The 18,285-nt window shown below is 37.0% G+C and overlaps 1 protein-coding gene across 2 annotated transcripts; it reads right to left on the bottom strand.

The window, feature by feature from the left end:
* Window positions 1-1,370: 1,370 nt before the first annotated feature.
* Window positions 1,371-18,264, bottom strand: MOB1A (MOB kinase activator 1A). Of its 2 annotated transcripts, none has more exons than XM_029231945.1 (6): window positions 18,063-18,257; window positions 14,667-14,830; window positions 9,667-9,760; window positions 8,080-8,213; window positions 3,811-3,974; window positions 1,371-2,693 (listed from the first exon to the last, which is right to left on the bottom strand). In XM_029231945.1, exons 1-6 carry the CDS (start codon window positions 18,074-18,076, stop codon window positions 2,616-2,618), a joined length of 648 nt encoding a protein of 215 aa, XP_029087778.1. In that variant the 5' UTR covers window positions 18,077-18,257; the 3' UTR covers window positions 1,371-2,615. The 2 variants fall into 2 exon arrangements, with proteins under 2 accessions (XP_029087778.1, XP_029087777.1); XM_029231944.1 differs by having other exon boundaries at window positions 1,387-2,693; window positions 14,667-14,833; window positions 18,063-18,264.
* Window positions 18,265-18,285: the final 21 nt, after the last annotated feature.

Here is an 18,285-nt window from a genome sequence, read left to right as displayed (position 1 = left end):
CAGTTAATCCTATGGTGCTTTAATTTCCAGGCCTTTAAAAAAAACTTTCCAGGCCAGAAGTTTTTTTTAAAGGCCTGGAAATTAAAGCACCATAGGATTAACTGCATAATTTAGCAAGTACTGTCCAAGCCATGATTTTAGTCAGGTGTGAAGGGCAGTGATCAGACACTGAGAGATGACTTCTGATTAGGAGGAGCCAGGGGAGTGAGTGTTACTCAGGGAGATAAATCAAGATTGAGAGGAGTCAAAGAGAGACTGATTTCTTCCAACTTTAATCAAAGGTTGGCCCTCCAGCCAAGTCAGAAAGGTGTCATCCTCTCCCTATTCTCTCCCCTTCCTCCAACTCTCCTGTTCTCAACTCCCTGGCCTTGTATGTAAACAAATAATGTTAACACCAATGTTTAGATGCATTGTTGGTTAAGCCAGATTAGCTTGGGAACCTAGTAATGCTTTTATTTTTTTTTTAAAAAAAGGACATTCTGAATTACCTGAATTCCCAAATTACCAACAAATTTTAAAATTTATGTCCCATTATTAAGCTGCATCTACTACTGTCCTAAATGTGGCCATCTTTAGTTAGTTTTAGGGCTGAGTCATGAAGAGAGGGAGGATTTCTACCACTGAAAATAAATGGAGAAAAGTGAGAACCCTTTTGTTTGATGATATGTGAAATATTAGAAATGATGAAAGTACAATCCTAGGTGAGAAATATTTCATTCCTTGCATACTTAAAGCCAACAATGTTCAAAGTCAAGAGTCAGTAACATTCTAGGTGGCATGTAAAAACCGTCTTTCTTGTTTGGAAATGATCAACATAAACATACAGAATGCGTGACAGGGACTTTGGATATTCTTAAAACATGGATTATGGAATGTTTCATAGAGGGCTTTTCTCTTTTTTTTCATAAGGGATTTTTCTACTCTTTATTTCCCAAAACAACGATGTACGGTTTCAGCCTAAATCAGATAAAATGTTTTGTTTCCTTTAAAATTCTACATATATTTAAGAATTTATTGAAACTGGATTATTACAAAAATGGAGTTTCTAAGCAATTCTTTTCTTTACATTCTAGTGGAATAATAAAAATAAAACCCTATCAAATTTAACCTTAACCAAAGGTATCAAGATGGAAGATGGTGAGTACTTTGCAAAAAAAAAATCATAGCTCTGAAACGAAGAACATTGATGAAATTAAAGTGTTGCCCGTCTGGCAAGTCTTTAGTAATATGTGTGCCTCATTACATTTTAAACAGTCTAAATCTTAGAAACCTAAAGAAAATTAGATCTTTTCTTCACTAAAGATTCTTTTTATCCCAATAGAAACAGAATAATTTCAAGTTTTAATACAGAAACAAAACAGAATAAAATCCCAATCCATCCTTTGACTATTAACAGATGAAGTTTTCTTTTTTTTTTTTTTTTTTTAACTTATCCCATTTTGTCTCATTTAAACATATTACCCCCCCTCGCCCAACACACGCACACATTAAAGAACAGGCAGCACATCAAATTTTTAGCTGGGTTATAACATGTGTACACCTTCAAGGTTTTTTATTGTGGTTTTCCTTACGTTTTATCCTTATTGGGATAAGGTTCGTGCATTTCTACACTACACTTAACTAAGTCTCAAGTCACAATAAAAACGTATAAAAGTAGTTTCTTTTTAAAGGAAAACTCAAAATAAAATAGTCAAGTACTCTGAGTACTTTCTTCCATTCTCCTATCCAAATTTTAAGGCCTCTGAAACAAACATGAATGAAAATAATGGTTTATGAGACCCAAATTTGTCATAATTTTTTGGAAGTTTTTCTTTCCTCAGCCAAAACCTACATATTAAAATTAATCTGAATGAAGCATTTCAAAATAAAAATCTGCAAGACGATCCTTAGATGCCTTAAAAAAATTATTTGATACACACACACTAAAAATTTAGATAGGTTTATGTGAATAAAATCCCAAATAAAGATTAAAAAATAAAGTCCTTTTAGAAATAACTTTGGTTACTCCCATACCACATGTCATATGATGATTTAAACTGCAATCATGGATTTTGAAAAAATATACATATATATAATCTTACCTATAAAAACACTAGCATACAAACTTCAAACTACAAGGTTATCCAAAGTGACACAAATGTTCTAAATCTTAAGGAAATTTTAGAACACCTCTTCTATTTGTAAAATAAAAGCAGAATAAAACTGACCTGTGATTGCATTATTAGGAAATTTGTTCTGGAAACCTGTTAATAAATTATTGGAAATTCTTAATATCCATCATGCTGTCACCTGAAACAGAGTCGATCATCTTCTTCAGTAAAAGAGTAAGTAAACTAATAAACTACAGGTTAGTCCTCACATGCTACAACCAAGTATGGCTCTATGGCAGTAACAGCAGTGGTCACACAGTGCCTCAGATTCAGCTGTGTCCTGAATTTCTCACTCTGAAGGTATTAGGCCAACCTACCTTTGGGACAGTTTTATCAGTAGACACAGACATTAGGTGTCTTTTTATCTTGTTTTCTTAAAGTTTGTATCACTAGTCTATAACAGAAAGCAACGAGATAGCTCTAGCAGTAGATGAAGCAAGAGGGTAACTGTTCTAGGAGAAAAATTTATCTGTCTTTTGATCCAAGCTTCTCAATTAATTCCTGAAGAGGTGCCAACTCACGCCTATCAATCAGATTAAACTCCTAAAATAAAGAAGAAAAATAAAATTTAAAAACAGATCTAAAATTAAAACTCTATAAATGTCATTGAGAAGGGCTTCCCAACCCTAGCTTTCTGAAATCCAAAAGAATGATGAAATAATCTCTATGAACATTTTAAAATGGGGTCATTTTTACTCCCTGTTTTAAAATACAGGGGACTTAATAAATAAGCAACCGTACATATTAGCATGATCCCGTGTAAAATCAAAATCGTATAATGTTTGCATTTACACAGAAATTATCTGAAAACTATACAGAATCATTGATAGTGGCCTCATCTGGGGCAGCAGACCTTTTACTTTCGTATATCTATATCTACACTCTATCTATGCCATGCAATAATCTCAGACGGAAAACAAAGAAGAGAGCACAGTACATTCTCCTTTGTGTGGTACATAGAATTGTGACATACAATATCTACTATAAAACTACCTGCTTTCCCTCCAAAATATCTAGAGGGACATATTTATATTTTACATATAGAATTATATATCTCGAAAGTTAGGCTAACGAGTCCCTATTCTTTGATATCTTTTTCAAACAGTGTGAATTATTTTGACTTTAAAAAGTTCTAATTCCAACTAAGGGCCCATAAGGAAATAGGCCACACCTCTGAAGAGAGTGGTTCTTTTTGAAGTTTCTAGCTGCTGGCTTTGTAAGATTTGGCCTGAAGTGGACTTCTGGAAACTTAACCCAAGATAGTAGCTAATGAGTTCTTCCAAAAGTTTCTCTTTTAGGCATAGACATCTCATGAAACAACCCAACCATAGATGTTTTCCCGTGGCATCCCTTTACCCAGCAGTGGCGATGGAACAGGAGGGTATGGACAAGCTTTCTTGAGTGTTTGGTGCTTCTTGTCATATCTTAACCAGAGACCTGGGGCAGGTCTCTCCAGAGGCAAAAGGTCCAAAATGGGGGTAATGGTTTCTATGCTGCTATGCACATCAAAGAAATAAACATGGAAAAGGGAACAAAACACGAGAACCCTGCATGCTTAGCTCTACATCTATAAATAAGACTCTAAAAATTACTCTATATAAACTACCAATCCGGATATGTCCAGGTCAAAGGACACAAAAGTCAACGCGGTTCAACTTACCTGAACAAAGAAAATAAAGTGCTTAAAGGAGGTGTTGAGGTGGGCCTCCTCCTGCAGCTGCATCACAGAATCAAAGTGCTGGTGATAAATATGGGCATAAACCCTGAAGAGACGCTTTAGAATGGTCTTTGCCACAGACATAAAGTTTTTAGGAAATGGGACACCTGTAATATAGGTATGTATCAATCAGTCTTTTATCAATTCAAGAAAAATAGCAGAAAAGTTTAGATGCTGAAATGAGCAACTCCAATACACAAATTCACAAATACAAGCCTATTTCCATTTTTTTTTTAAAAGGCAAGGGAACCCCCCCAAACCTAAGTATATGAGGTATCCTCACATACCACACTTTTCCTGACTGCCTTAGAATAGTAGACACAGGTATCAAGTTATGCAAGATGATGAGGAATCAAAAACAATTTTAGTTGTTTAATACAGGAGAGTTTCTTCCTAAAATTAAATGCAACAAGTTTTTTTTTTTTTTGGCTGCACGTCGTGGCATGTTGGGATCTTAGTTCCCCAACCAGGGATTGAACCCACGCCCCCTGCACTGGAAGCATGGAGTCTTAACCACTGGACCACAAGGGAACTCCTGGAGAATAAGTATTTTTGACTATAAATAGAAAATTTTTACTTTTTGCAATTTTTAACTCTAAAAAAATTTTTTTACACAAACACATACACACTCAACCAGGACTGGAAACTCTCCCGAGCAAAAAAAAAAAGAAAGGCACACTTTGAGTCATTATAATCTACTGTCTACAAATAAAAAGTATTTCCTCGGGGCTTCCCTGGTGGCGCAGTGGTTTAGAGTCCGCCTGCCGACGCAGGGGACACGGGTTCGTGCCCCGGTCCAGGAAGATCCCACATGCCGCGGAGCGGCTGGGCCCGTGAGCCATGGCCGCAGAGCCTGCGCGTCTGGAGCCTGTGCTCCGCAACGGGAGAGGCCACGACAGTGAGAGGCCCGCGTACCGCAAAAAAAAAAAAAAAAAAAGTATTTCCTCTTCTGAAGTACTCTGAAAAGCCAGTTTTCCTTCTTAAACTAGGAGTCCCCAACTTTTTATTTAATTTTTTAAAGTGCTATTTTCATTTTCCTATAGTCTAAGAAGGGGAATAATACTTTCTGTAAAGGGGAGGAATGGCACCTCCCTATTTTTCCTTAGAAAAGAACTGGGAGAGGACTTAGTCATCTCTCTCCAAGCACTGCAGGTGGGGATGTGACTGGTTGCATTCCTGAGAATTTTGGTTGACAAGACCAATGTTTCTTAGAAAACAGGGACAGGAGAAAGACAATACAACTGGCACTGTGTATAGCTAACAAATACATAAGAAGGCATCTGCTTCCAAAATAACCTAGATTAGTTGGCCTTAAAGGTCTGTTCCACTACACTACTCTTGAACATATTCTTTTCTCTAATCTTTCAGAAAACAAAGGCTGTCACTTTCTCCTTCGTTCAGAAAACAAAGGCTGTCACTTTCTCCTTCCCTGCATTTTGTATTCTTTATTTCTCAACCAGTCCTTAATAGCTTGAAATTTAGTAGAGTTTGCTCTTGTTAGCTGATTTGTGTGTGTGTGTGTGTGTGTGTGTGTGTGTGTGTCCCCACCCCCCACCCTTAGTCTTGGTAACAACTTGCCTTTTCACACATTATTCTGGGGCTTATGGACATGTTTTTTCTGGACTTGGTCTTATATTCATGTACTGAAAAGATGGATTTAAGTCAAATCCTTTTTCTCTCAGAATTCGCAAATGGGCCCCATGCTATTAAAAAGAACATTAAGAATTTTAAAAAAAGAATTAAAAAAAACCAAAGGAAAAAAAACATTAATAAGTTGGATATATTTGTTTAAAAATGAATAATAGACAGTTTTGTCTAATAAGAATAAATAATTAGCATAAGTAAGCTCTGGATAATAGCCTAATGAAGGGGGAAAGAATTCCAGAACATTAGGGTAAAATACTGAAGAATTGGGAAGCCAAGGAAAGAGAATAATGACAAAAGTATTCTTTACCTCCATAAGAAGGAGACTTTAATAAAGAAATACAAGTGATTTGTTTTAATCTAAGCAGCACTTTCCAAGCTGAATTTAACATTCAGGCACACCCAATACACAATAAAGGATCTATGAGAAAGGAAACAAAAGGTTTTATAGAACAGAAAAGTTGACCAAAAACAAACAGACCAAACACAACATGATATAAATTTTTCTCCTGAAAGAGCCTCTGATTAGACTTCAAAAAGGAATCTGCTATGTTCTGAATGTTTGTGTCTCCCTCAAAATCATGTTGAAATTCTAACCCCCAGATGATGGTACTAAGAGGTGGGGCCTTTGGGGGTGATCAGGTCATAGGGCATCTGCCCTCATGAATAGGATTAGTGCCCTTATAAGAAAAAACTCGACAAAGATGATTTCCCTCTCTGCCATGTGCAGATACAACAAAAACACTGCTTTTTGCTATCTGTAAACCAGGAAGAGGACCTATGACAGAACCTGACCATGATGGCTCCTGATCTTGGACTTGCAGACTTCAGAACTGTGAGAAATACATCTCTATTGCTTATAAGCCCTCCAGTCTCCAGTATTTTTTGTTATAACAGCCCAAACAGACAAGACAGAATCCAACAATATGTTGTTCGTAAGATATCCTTATACTGAAAGTGACAAGGACCAATCACATCCATGAATACCAATGCCAAAATCTTAAATAGCAGAAATAAAAAAAATACTCTTGCAGCAGAACATTAAAAAAAAATGGAGAAAACCTTATGATCAACAACAGATACTAGAAGAGTATCTGATAAAACCCTATAACCAAATTGATTTTTAAAAATTCACATACCTCTAACCAAAAGCAAGATTCCTACTTAATGCTGAAATACTAGAAGCACTCACATAAAAGTAAACAAGAAAAGGATGTTTGCCATCATCACCATTAATCAGTACTGCTCTGGAAGTACTAGTTATTGCAATTAGATAAGAGTTACACAAGTAGTATATTTATCAGAAAAGAAGAGGTGAAATTAATATTATCTTAGTATGATGTAACTATATACTTTAAAAACTCAAGAAAACCAATCCAAAAGAAACAATCAGAATAGTTTTCCTATATACTAAACAATAACCAGTTAGAAACCAGATTATCAATAAAAACATTAAGTGCCTAGGAATAAACTTAAGAAACCTGAAGGACTAGCATAAAGTAAAATACAGAATCTTACACGAGGAAATAAGAAATAATTAAAAGACATGAATAAATGAATATGAATTGTTCTTGGATAGGAAGACTCAGTATTGTCAAGAGAACGAGAATCCCTACATTAATCTACAAATTGAATGAAATCATAATAAAAAATCTCAGTGTTTTTTTTTTGCCTTGCAAAATGTTTCTAAATTCTTTGGAAGAACAAATTTTCCAGAATAGCTGTAAGTATTCTGAAAAAGAAGAGCAAGGAAGAGAGACTAGCCCTACAAGATGTTCAAAGATACATAGCCATGGTAATTAAAACAGTGTGGAATTTCTAAAACAATAGATAAAGAGATTAAAAGACTCCAAGGTATATGTCAATTTGGTGTACACGTATGATAATGAGGGGATAAAAGACACATGTATTCGATAAATGGTACTGGACAAACTAGCATTTATAGTTGGAAAAAAGTAAAGGGAGCATTGAGAAAAAATTCCTGACAGAACAAAGATTAAAATAAAATGTAAAAACAAAACCACAAAAGTACTAAATAAAAGCATGGACAAATATTTTATAATCTGTAAGTAGGAAAATCCCTTCTAATCATTGTATTAAAATCCAGACATCATAAAGGGAAAGATTAATAGGTCAAAATAAGAACATTATACATAGAAAAAAAACCTCATAAACAAGACAATACGGCAACCCAGGGAAAAAATACACACAACATGCATGACAAAGAGCTAATAACCTTAACATAAAGAAATAGAAAAAGGATATAAACAGAAAACACACAAGGATCAATAAACCAAAAATGCTCAATGTTATTGATATTTTTTAGAATGTACATTATACTAGAAATTTATTTACCCATATTAGAAAAGATGAAAAACTGAGTAACAACTAGTACTGATGAAGAAACACAGGCAGACACAAACATGGTTGGAAGGAGTACACATTCACAAACTTTTTGGAGAGGAATTTGGCAGTCTTTATTACATTTTTTTATAGTAATAGAGCATTAAAAAGACAATAACACATTTATCTTTTAAAAAGAAAATTAGTTCTACAACATTAACTCACCAATTTTAGAAGGAAAAAGAGTTTCATCATCAAGTTGATCCTGAACCCAAGTCATCAAATAGTCAATGTATTTTGGTGCAGAACATTTGATTGGCTTTTTAATATTAGTACCATCTGCCCAATGATATTCATATCTGGAGAGAAAAAAGTTTTAGTGATAAAGTTTTCAAAAACATGTTGCAACTTGTAATCAAAGTAGGTTCACAGTTTGTCAACAGAAGTTATATATATAGTACTATAGTATAGTATAGTATATATATTTAGTAAATTACCTAAAGTTCTACTGAAGATTACTTGAGAGTTCCCTGTAGAAGTACAGTTGACCCTTGAACAATGTGGGTTTGAACCACACAAGGTCCACTTACAAACAGATATTTTTCAATAGTAAATACTACAAGATCCACGGTTGGTTGAATCTGTAGATGCAGAGGAACCATAGATACGGAGGGCCGACCATAGTTACACTGTATTCTGAAATGTGATGGTAATAAATGGAAAAGAAAAGGAAGCCAGTGTGGCAGCTGGCTGTGCCAGAATCTGTTCTACAACACAGCCCTGAGAAAGACAAAGGAACTGCATTCCTGTCTGTTAGACAGAGGGTGCTGAGGACTGGGTAAGGTGCTGATGGATCCACCACATTCTGAGCTTGTTGGCCATTAAGTAATCATCAACAGAGCCAAGATTATAAAACCCTGTTTCTTGGAGAAGGTTTTAAAGAAACAATCTTACACATGCGTCTTTTTCTACCTCACCTTTGCTGAGCTAGAATGATTAATAAGACTTAATCAAAACTTCACTGTGTGAAGCATTTAAGCCAAAGATAGTTTGAGGAATAAAACTTAACACTTCACAAAATAAAAAACATCTCTCCTAAAATAACATAATAAAAATAGGACTCAAACTCATTGGGGCCCTTTTTTTCCTTTACATCTATAGCAAATTCAGAAAGGACTATTTTTTCCCAAGAGGTAAATATCTTGCTACCATCTGTCATCACATAAAATCAATCATTTGTTATAGGAAAAAAGGCCGGAAGGACACACTAAAATGTTAATTCCATCACATCTTAACTTTATGGGTGATAAAGAGTTCCATCTCTTTTTCAACATTTCTAGAAATTTATGATAGTCAAAAAAATTTTAATCTAGCATTTTTAAGCCAGATAACTAAAGCAGCACAGTTTGGAGGTAACTAACAGTAAAAAGCACAACAACAAAAAAATCAAATATTAAAGGGTCAACTAAAAACTCTTCCAAGAAATTAATTTAAAATCCAGAAACAGAACCATAAATATTAATAAAATTGAAAAAAATAACTTTTGTAAAAGCAAGATAATCCTAACTCAAATTTCTTTACTGTCAATCCTACTACTGAATATTCATACTTAATACAATGCAATTATAAAAAATCAAAATACTGGGTACCACATACCAAACTATTTAATAACTAAAAGCTTATAGGTAAACTTTTTGTTTTCACAAGCAAATGGGTAAGAAAAACAAGTCTTTATTATTTAATTTATATCAATTGGTGATTAGCTTTATTTGGTAATAATTCAAATACCTATATAATAGCCAGTATATGTACCTTGGACCTGCAGACATGACTGGACAGCTTGCTTCAGTGCAGAATTCTGTGATAGTTCCATATAACATGTTGATCTGGTTGAAGAAATCCACAGCTGGAAAGATAATAGCAAAACTGTGTTAAAATGTCTGTGTAAACACAACAAAACATCAGACCTCTCAGTCGGAGGATTCAGCCAAGAATCCTCAGGAGATTCAACAATCCAGGGGCACATAAATTCTCTTTCTAAGTTGTTACACCTAAGTAAAGTTAACTTTTAATATACATTAACTTTTAATATACTAAGCTTTTAAACAGCCTGTAAGCAGGAAAATAAAATATTAGGGATAATTCTAACATAATGGTGATTATTACATTAGAATATACAATTTGATCATATACAAGCAAATGAAAAAATCCATAGCTTCTTACCAATCTGGACCAGACAATATCATTTGTGTTGGGAAAGACAAAAAAATCGTTGCGGAATATACTGGGAGGGAGGTGTATCAGCTGTGTCGGGCATTTAAAAAATCTAGTTCATCATAAAAAATTGAGACCTAGTGCATACTGAGGACATAAAAAAGACAGGAGATAATGCCCCTTCCCCTAGAGTCTCCAGCTAACAAAAGGGACAAAATTAAAAGAGAGGAGTAATACAACATATAAGAAGATAGCATACAAAGGCCAACAATAAGTGCTAGAAGAGTTCAGAGAAAAGGCAACATCTCGAGGAGCTGAGATAGTCAAGGAGTACTTCCTAAAGGAGCTTCAGCTAGATCTGGAAGAAAACAGAAGAGGAAGGGGGTAAGAAATGAACTTAACTGAGTGAAACATATTACTCTGTGCAAAGAGAACCACATAAGCCTTGGCAAGCTTTTTTTAAAATGTCTTAGTTCCCCATTTAAAAGACTACCTAAAAAATCAACTAGGGCTTTTCCAAGTTTCTTAGAAAACAAATCAATATTCCACCATGTCAAAAGGAATTTTATACAAAACTCCCTCACTTATAAACCTTCCTCTTAAATTAGTCATGTTTCTAAGAAAGTAATACTTAGGCATTCAATTCATTCAAAACAAAGAGTGTGCCCAGATGGTGTGCTGGTTTATTGATCTGTTCTCAAAATACGGTCCAGAGATCCCCTGTTTCAGAGGGGAATCTGTGAGGTCAGAAACATTTTAATTGCTCTGAATTTTCACTCTCTCTCAGGAGGCACAGTGGAGTTGTCCAGAGGCTCCATAATGTATGACATCACAACAGACTGAATGCAGAAGCAGATATGAGAATCCAGCCAACTTCCTATTAAGTCAGACATTAAATAAGATTTGCAAACCTGTAAAACAACGCCACACTTCTCACTAAAATTTATTTTGGAAAATAGTCATTTTTCATAAAAATATATTTATGTTAACATGTATTTTAAAATAAGTATTTAAACTTGCTCAGTTTTAATTTCTAACACAGTATCACTAAATATAACCCACATAATTAAAAGCCCTTTAAGGTTCTCAGTAATTTTTAAGAGAATAAAGGGATCCTGGAACCAAAAGGTTTGAGAACAGTTGATTAGAGCATTAAGTCTCAAAGAAAAATTGAAAGCTGAAGGTCAACAGATGCCTTCAGAATAAAAGATGATATACAGATGGCCAACAGACACATGAAAAGATGCTCAACATTGCTAATTATTAGAGAAATGCATATCAAAACTACAATGAGGTACCACCTCACACCAGTCAGAATGGCCATCATTAAAAAGTCGACAAAGGGCTTCCCTGGTGGCGCAGTGGTTGAGAGTCCGCCTGCCGATGCAGGGGACGCGGGTTCGTGCCCGGGTCTGGGAAGATCCCACGTGCCGTGGAGCAGCTGGGCCCGTGAGCCATGGCCGCTGAGCCTGCTCGTCCGGAGCCTGTGCTCCACAACGGGAGAGGCCACAACAGTGAGAGGCCCGCGTATAGCAAAAAAAAAAAAAAAAAAAAGTCGACAAATAACAAATGCTGGAGAGGATGTGGAGAAAAGGGAACCCTCCTACACCGTTGGTGGGAATGTATCAATAAATTGGTGCAGGCACTGTGGAAAACAGTATGGAGGTTCCTCAGAAAACTAAAAATAGAGTTACCACATGATCCAGCAATCCCACTCCTGGGCATATATCTGGACAAAACTAAATTCAAAAACATACATGCACCCCTATGTTCATAGCAGCACTATTCACAATAGCCAAGACATCAAACCATCTTAAATGTCCATCAACAGATGAATGGATAAAGATGTGGTACATATATACAATGGAATATTACTCAGCCATAAAAAAAGAACGAAATATGGGACTTCCCTGGCGGTCCAGTGGTTGAGACTCCACACTCTCAATGCAGGGGGCATGGGTTCAATCCCTGGTCAGGGAACTGAGATCCCACATGCCTCACAGTGCAGCCAAAAAAAAAGAGAACAAAATAATGCCATTTGGAGCAATATGGATGGACCTAGAGATTATAATACTAAGTGAAGTAAGTCAGAAAGAGAAAGACGAATACCATATGACATCACTTATATGTGGAATCTAAAATATGACACAGGGGCTTTCCTGGTGGTGCAATGGTTAAGAATCCACCTGCCCAGTGCAGCGGACATGGGTTCGATCCCTGGTCCAGGAAGATTCCATGTGCCGAGGAGCAACTAAGCCCGTGAGCCACAGCTACTGAACCTGCGCTCTAGAGCCCGCGAGCCACAACTACTGAGCCCACATGCCACAACTAATGAAGCCCCCACGCCTAGAGCCTGTGCTTTGCAACAAGAGAAGCCACCAGGATGAGAAGCCCTCACAGCGCATGTAGAGCAGCCCCCGCTCACTGCAACTAGAGAAAGCCCACACACAGCAACCGAATACCCAATGCAGCCAAAAATAAATAATTAAAATCAATAAATTTAAAAAATAATAAAAATTTAAAAATAAAATAAAATATGACACAAATGAACCTATTTATGAATCAGAAACAGAATCATGGACATAGAGAACAGACTGGTGGTTGCCAAGGGGGAAGGGGTTGGGGGAGGGATGGAGTGGGAGGCTGCAGTTAGCAGATGTAAGCTTTTATACATAGAATGGATAAACAACAAGGTGCTACTGTATAGCACAGAGAACTATATTCAATATCCTATGGTAAACCATAATGAAAAAGAACATAAAAAAAGATGTATGTATATGTATAACTGAATCACTTTGCTGTATAGCAGTAATTAACACAACACTATAAATCAACTGTACTTCAATTTAAGAGAAATCAAAAAAATGAATGAAAGATAATAATTTGAATAAGGTTACAAAAAAGGGGTCTTTTCTGAATAGATAATATGTCACATGGTTCACATGCCAAAAGACAGATAAAAATATACAGTGAAAAATCTAAGTTCCAACCACTCCAACTTCCCCCCTACACACAGGTAACTACTATACTAATTTTTTCTGTGTCGTGCCCCCTAAGTTTCTTTATCCCATCTAACACAAAAGAAAACACATTACATAGTTCTACATCTGATTTTTTTTTCTCTTAGTAATATGAATAATGGCTTTTTAATGAGTTGAGAAAAATTAAATTTTTCTTAATGTGGCTACTAGAAAATTTTAAATTCCATTTGTAGCTCACAATATATTTATTTCTATTGGACCACACTGACCAAGGCAATGATTATCAACAGTTGAATACCACATAAAAAGACAACTAGACACTATGGAAATATCTACACTGTTGGAAGTATATACCACCACCTATGAAGTAGTGTTAAACAAAATCAAACCTGAATCTGATCAAAGCTCCACATCTGTTCTAACATGGTAGCCACTAGACACACAGGGCAACTTACGTTAAAATGAAGTTAAATTTAAAATTCATTTCCAGTCACAGTAGCCACATTTCAAGTGCTAAATGGCCACAGTGAAGATATACAACATTCGCCTAATCACAGAAAGTTCTCTTGGACAGTGCTGCTCTAGATTTAACATTTACAGGAAATAAAAGAACAAGATAATGGACGCCTTGGGGATGTTATCAGCAAAATTCATTCTGTAGAAAACAAACTGGTTTCTTCAACAACAACAAAAAGAGCAAGGAAAAATAACTGCAATGAAGGGCAACCTGTGAATTAAGAGATTCAAGAAACATATGTACAGGGCTTCCCTGGTGGCGCAGTGGTTGAGAGTCCGCCTGCCGATGCAGGGGACACGGGTTTGTGTCCCGGTCCGGGAAGATCCCACATGCCGCGGAGCGGCTGGGCCCGTGAGCCATGGCCGCTGGGCCTGCGCGTCCGGAGCCTGTGCTCCGCAACGGGAGAGGCCACAACAGTGAGAGGCCTGCGTACGGCAAAAAAAAAAAAAAATTTTTAAAGATTCCTGGAACAACTAAAATTCCTAATAGAGTTAAACCCTATCATCCAGAACTGATCTCATCTCAAAAATGATAGACACTAATATTCAAACCTCTAGCCTCAGCATATCCTTCCATGTCATGCCCTTACTTCTTGAATTCAGAGTGACTTTCAGCTCATGGGTCCCTCTGTTTTCTCCCAATCTCTCAATTTTCTTCTGACTACTCCTAACTCACAATAATCAAGTGACTGACCATAACAACTGCACTTGACTTTTCTGTATACACAGGCAGATGAAAGCTGCTGGGAGTGGGGGCACAACTATGAAGATGGATTCCTACAAAGTCATGTCCACCACAGGTAGAATCTTTGTATTTATCAATCTTTCATTTGACCTTACTCAGCAATTCAGACCATTCTCCTCAGAGATAACCCCAGAGTACTTTTCATTTCTCCTCAGGTCTCTCTCTATTTAACCACACAAGCTACAATCAGGTACACTCTGAAGAGAACACACTTTGGATGTATTTGCACTTACATGTTTCTTTACAGATAATCTGTTTTACTAAGACAGCTACATCCATAAGAAAGTTCATTAACAAAAAGATTTTGGCAAAATCTTCTTATAAACCAGTAAAGTTGAAAGTTATTAAGAACTTACTGTTAACCGCAATCCATTCATTGAGGTCCTCTCCCTCTGGCAACATAACAGCTTGTCTCAGATTCCCACTTCCTAGAGTTGCTTCTGCATGTTTTAAGAGTTCATACTGATGAGATCCTTCAGGGATATTCTTCTTCGGTTTGAATGTTTTAGAAGAGCGGCTACTACTGTTAGGTTAAAAGTAAAAGTACATCAATTTTTAGGACCGGAAGCAGACTGACAATTTTAGGCATATAAATTGTTTTGAAATTAAAAAATATTCCCTGAAAAGTGCCAAGATGGGGGGTAGGGGAGGAGAGAATAAACACAATAAAAGAAAGAGTTAAATTTTTTCCCCTACATAGAAACAGGATTAGCAGCACAATTTCACACAGAAGGCAATTTTACTATGCCTCATGAAGCAGTCTGGTGTAACAGAAAGGGCACCTTAACCAAAAGAAGAAAAAACCTGGATTCTAGTTCTTGATCTGCCACTAACTCTGTGACTGCCTGAGAAACCTAACCTCCTTTGGCCTCAATTTTCACCTAATAGTGCTGTGAGGGTGCTAGCTTTAAGGTTCGTATAGCTCAAAAATCCAGTTTTCTGTATCAAAATATCTGTGATGCCATCAGAGCAAACCAGAGAAGTAGTACTAACATTTTAGAGTTTATAGCACGGAAAATAAATGAGACAACTGGTTTTGGGGGGGGGGGGAAACAAGTTTTTATTCCTATCTCACACCATTCATAAGGAAGGTCTTCCTAACATGACACAAAGCCCAGAAAAAAATGGACAGCTTTCTAACGGTAACAATTAAAACTTCAATAATTCAGAACAAGGAGACAAGTAGCCAAAAAAAGTATTTGCAACATATATTAAAAATATTAACTAAATTATAAAGGGCTTTTATAATCTGTTAAGAAAAAGGCAAAGAATGCTTTAGAAAAATGGGCTAAGGAGATGAATACACAATTCAGAAAGAAAAACAGAATGACAAATGAACATATGAAAAGCTGTTCAATTAAAATTAGATTTATTTTTCCTTAACCTGTCAGAAATCAGAACAATTACATTAAGTGTGGGATAGGGTAGAGCGAAATTAGTACTTTAATTCGCTAATGGTCAAAGTGCATTAACATTTTAAGAGGGCAACACGGCAATATCTATTAACACTGAAATGCTTCTCAATCCATCCCTTCTACTTCTAGGTGTCTCTCCTCGATATGGATAAGGATGTGTTTCCCAAGATTATTTTTAATAGCGAAAAACCTGGAAATGATCCTAAAGCTTACTGGTAGAGGAATGAATAACTATGATACATCTATATCATGGAATACCATACAGTAGTTAAGAATAACAAGATAGAGGTACTTGTATTCACACCGATAGATCTCAATACATGCTTAAACATATTACAGAATGAAATGTACAGCAGAAGCCCATTTTGTAAATGCATAGAAAGTGTCACCCATCAAACTGATCGTGGTGATTACTTCTAGGAAGGGGAAGGGAATAAAACTGAGGACTTTCACTTTACCTGGGTAATTTGAATTTTAAATAAGACTGATTATGAAGTAAAAAGGAGTTATGAAAACAATAAAAATCAAATATGGAAAGTTTGTGTTTAACATGATAAAGAGCTAAATTTAATAAGGAAGTACTAAATTAGAGGGAATGGCCCTTTCAATAGAAACAAGCTGTGAATGACAGGTAGCTAAATATTTTCCGTACTTAGCAAGAAATGATGTCTCAAGGTTCAGTAAGATCTTCATCTAAATTAAGACTTTTGTGCTTCAAATGGCACCATCAAGACAGTGAAAAGAATCCACAAAGTAGGAGAAAATATTGCAAATCATAGATGTGATAAGGGACTTGTATCCAGGATAAAGAATTTTTACAACTTAAAACCAAAAAGACAACCCCATTTAAAAAATGGTCAAAGGATCTGAATAGACATTACTCCAAAGAAGATACACAAATGGCCAATAAGCACGGGAAAAGATGCTCAACATCATTAGTCATTAAGGAAATGCCAATTAAAATCACAATGAGATACCATTTCACGTCCACTTAGGATGGCTATAATCAAAAATGCAATTAACAAGTGCTAGGGAGGGTGTGGGGAAATTGAAACTCATACAGCGCTGATGGGAAGGCAAAATGGTGCAGTGCTTTGAAAAAGTCTGGCAGTTCCTCAAAAGGTTAAACATAGTTACCATATAACCAGGCAATTCCCAAGAGAAAGGAACACACACGTACATCCAAGTTTATAGCAGTATTATTCATAATAACCAAAAGTGGAAACTCAAATGTCCATCAACAAAACAAAGTTTAAAAGAAATAAAGAGCCTCACATTTAGGTCCAAAAAGCAAATAAGAACTGTGCATCCACAAAACAGAAAAAAAGACTGGGGGGTGGGGGGAGGGTAGTGGTGGTTTCTAGTAATATGGAAATTTGCAATTAAAATATAAATCATAAAGATTTTTTAAATGGTAATCATACTCTGAAGACCATACGCTTAACAAAATAATCCAAAGGAGGGGAAAAGCGAGTTAGACAAAGATAGTCTCAGTAGTCCTATTTTATAATAGCAAAATACTAGAAAGAATCCAAACTTCTCACAATAAGGAACGGGGTAAACTCTGGTTATGAAACGCTATTTTAGATGTCAAGTATGTGGGTGATGCCCATAACTGAAAATGGATTATTTATTCGCTCATACAATACATATTTACGCAACATGCTAGGTAAAGAGAGCCACCTGAGAAAAATAAGGTGCTAGAGCAATGCTTCTCAAACCTTAATGCGATTAAGAATCATCAGAGAATTTACAAACTTTCCCATTGAAGGCTCCTTTGGGCCCAGACGTTATCTCTAAAATAGGATTCTATTGAGTTAAAAAGAAGTTAGTTAACTATACAAATTCACAAAGTGGGCTGAATCAGAATTGGATGCAAGGCCCGCAGCTTAACTTCAGCGGCACTCCCACATTTTCCTGGGGCGGCATTTTTCCGCGGGGGTAATTTAATACTGACGATAATAAAGCTGGACGTACAGTGGAGTAAAAAGCTAAGTCAGCATGCATCGTTACTAAAAGGCTCGAGACTCAAGACAAATTGAGACCCCCCAGATCGTCCCTCTGCCCTCAGGTGCCCTCGGGCGGAAAAGTCTGGAGGCACTACCGGCCTCAGGGCCTTTCTACTCCCCAACCTTCTCGCTCCGCTTCCTTTGCCTCGACCTTCATCTCCCTCTGCTTCTGCCCACATCCAAGCCTCCCCCGTGACCCAGAGCGTGGGCAAAGCAAGCGCCGGGCACCCGACCCCGGCCCCGGGGACCCGCCCTCGCCTCAGGCGTCCGTCCGCCCCTCCCGGGCCTCGGCCCTCAATCCTGGAGCCCTCGACCGGGCCACACTCACAAGAGGAAGCTCATCTTCTATCCTCAGAGGGGAGGGGAGGGGCCGCTGGCCCCTGCCGCGGACAGGATTCGGAGCTCGCGCGGGACCAAGGGGGAGCTGAAGGTCCTCAGCCAGCGGACAGCGGAAGCCCGCGCCGCCGCTGCTCCGAGCCGGGATCGAGCTGGGGCAAGCAGGTGAGAGCAACTGCACCCGCCTCTCCCCCCTCCCCCACCTTACAGACCCA

The sequence above is a fragment of the Monodon monoceros genome, unplaced genomic scaffold, assembly GCF_005190385.1.
Source record: "Monodon monoceros isolate NGI ecotype Baffin Bay Population unplaced genomic scaffold, NGI_Narwhal_1 Super_Scaffold_19, whole genome shotgun sequence".
Classification (NCBI taxonomy): Eukaryota; Metazoa; Chordata; class Mammalia; order Artiodactyla; family Monodontidae; genus Monodon; species Monodon monoceros.
The sequence above is the reverse complement of the archived record's forward strand: the minus strand, read 5'-3'. Positions and strand labels throughout refer to the sequence as shown.

Bases quoted from the DNA above. Each gene is read 5' to 3' on its own strand.
- MOB1A (XM_029231944.1), bottom strand. The intron at 3,975-8,079 runs GTGAGTTAATGT...CCTATATTACAG, and splicing joins TCTTTTTCCTTCTAAAATTG to GTGTCCCATTTCCTAAAAAC. The intron at 2,694-3,810 runs GTAAGTTGAACC...TCTTTATTTTAG, and splicing joins ACTTTATTTTCTTTGTTCAG to GAGTTTAATCTGATTGATAG.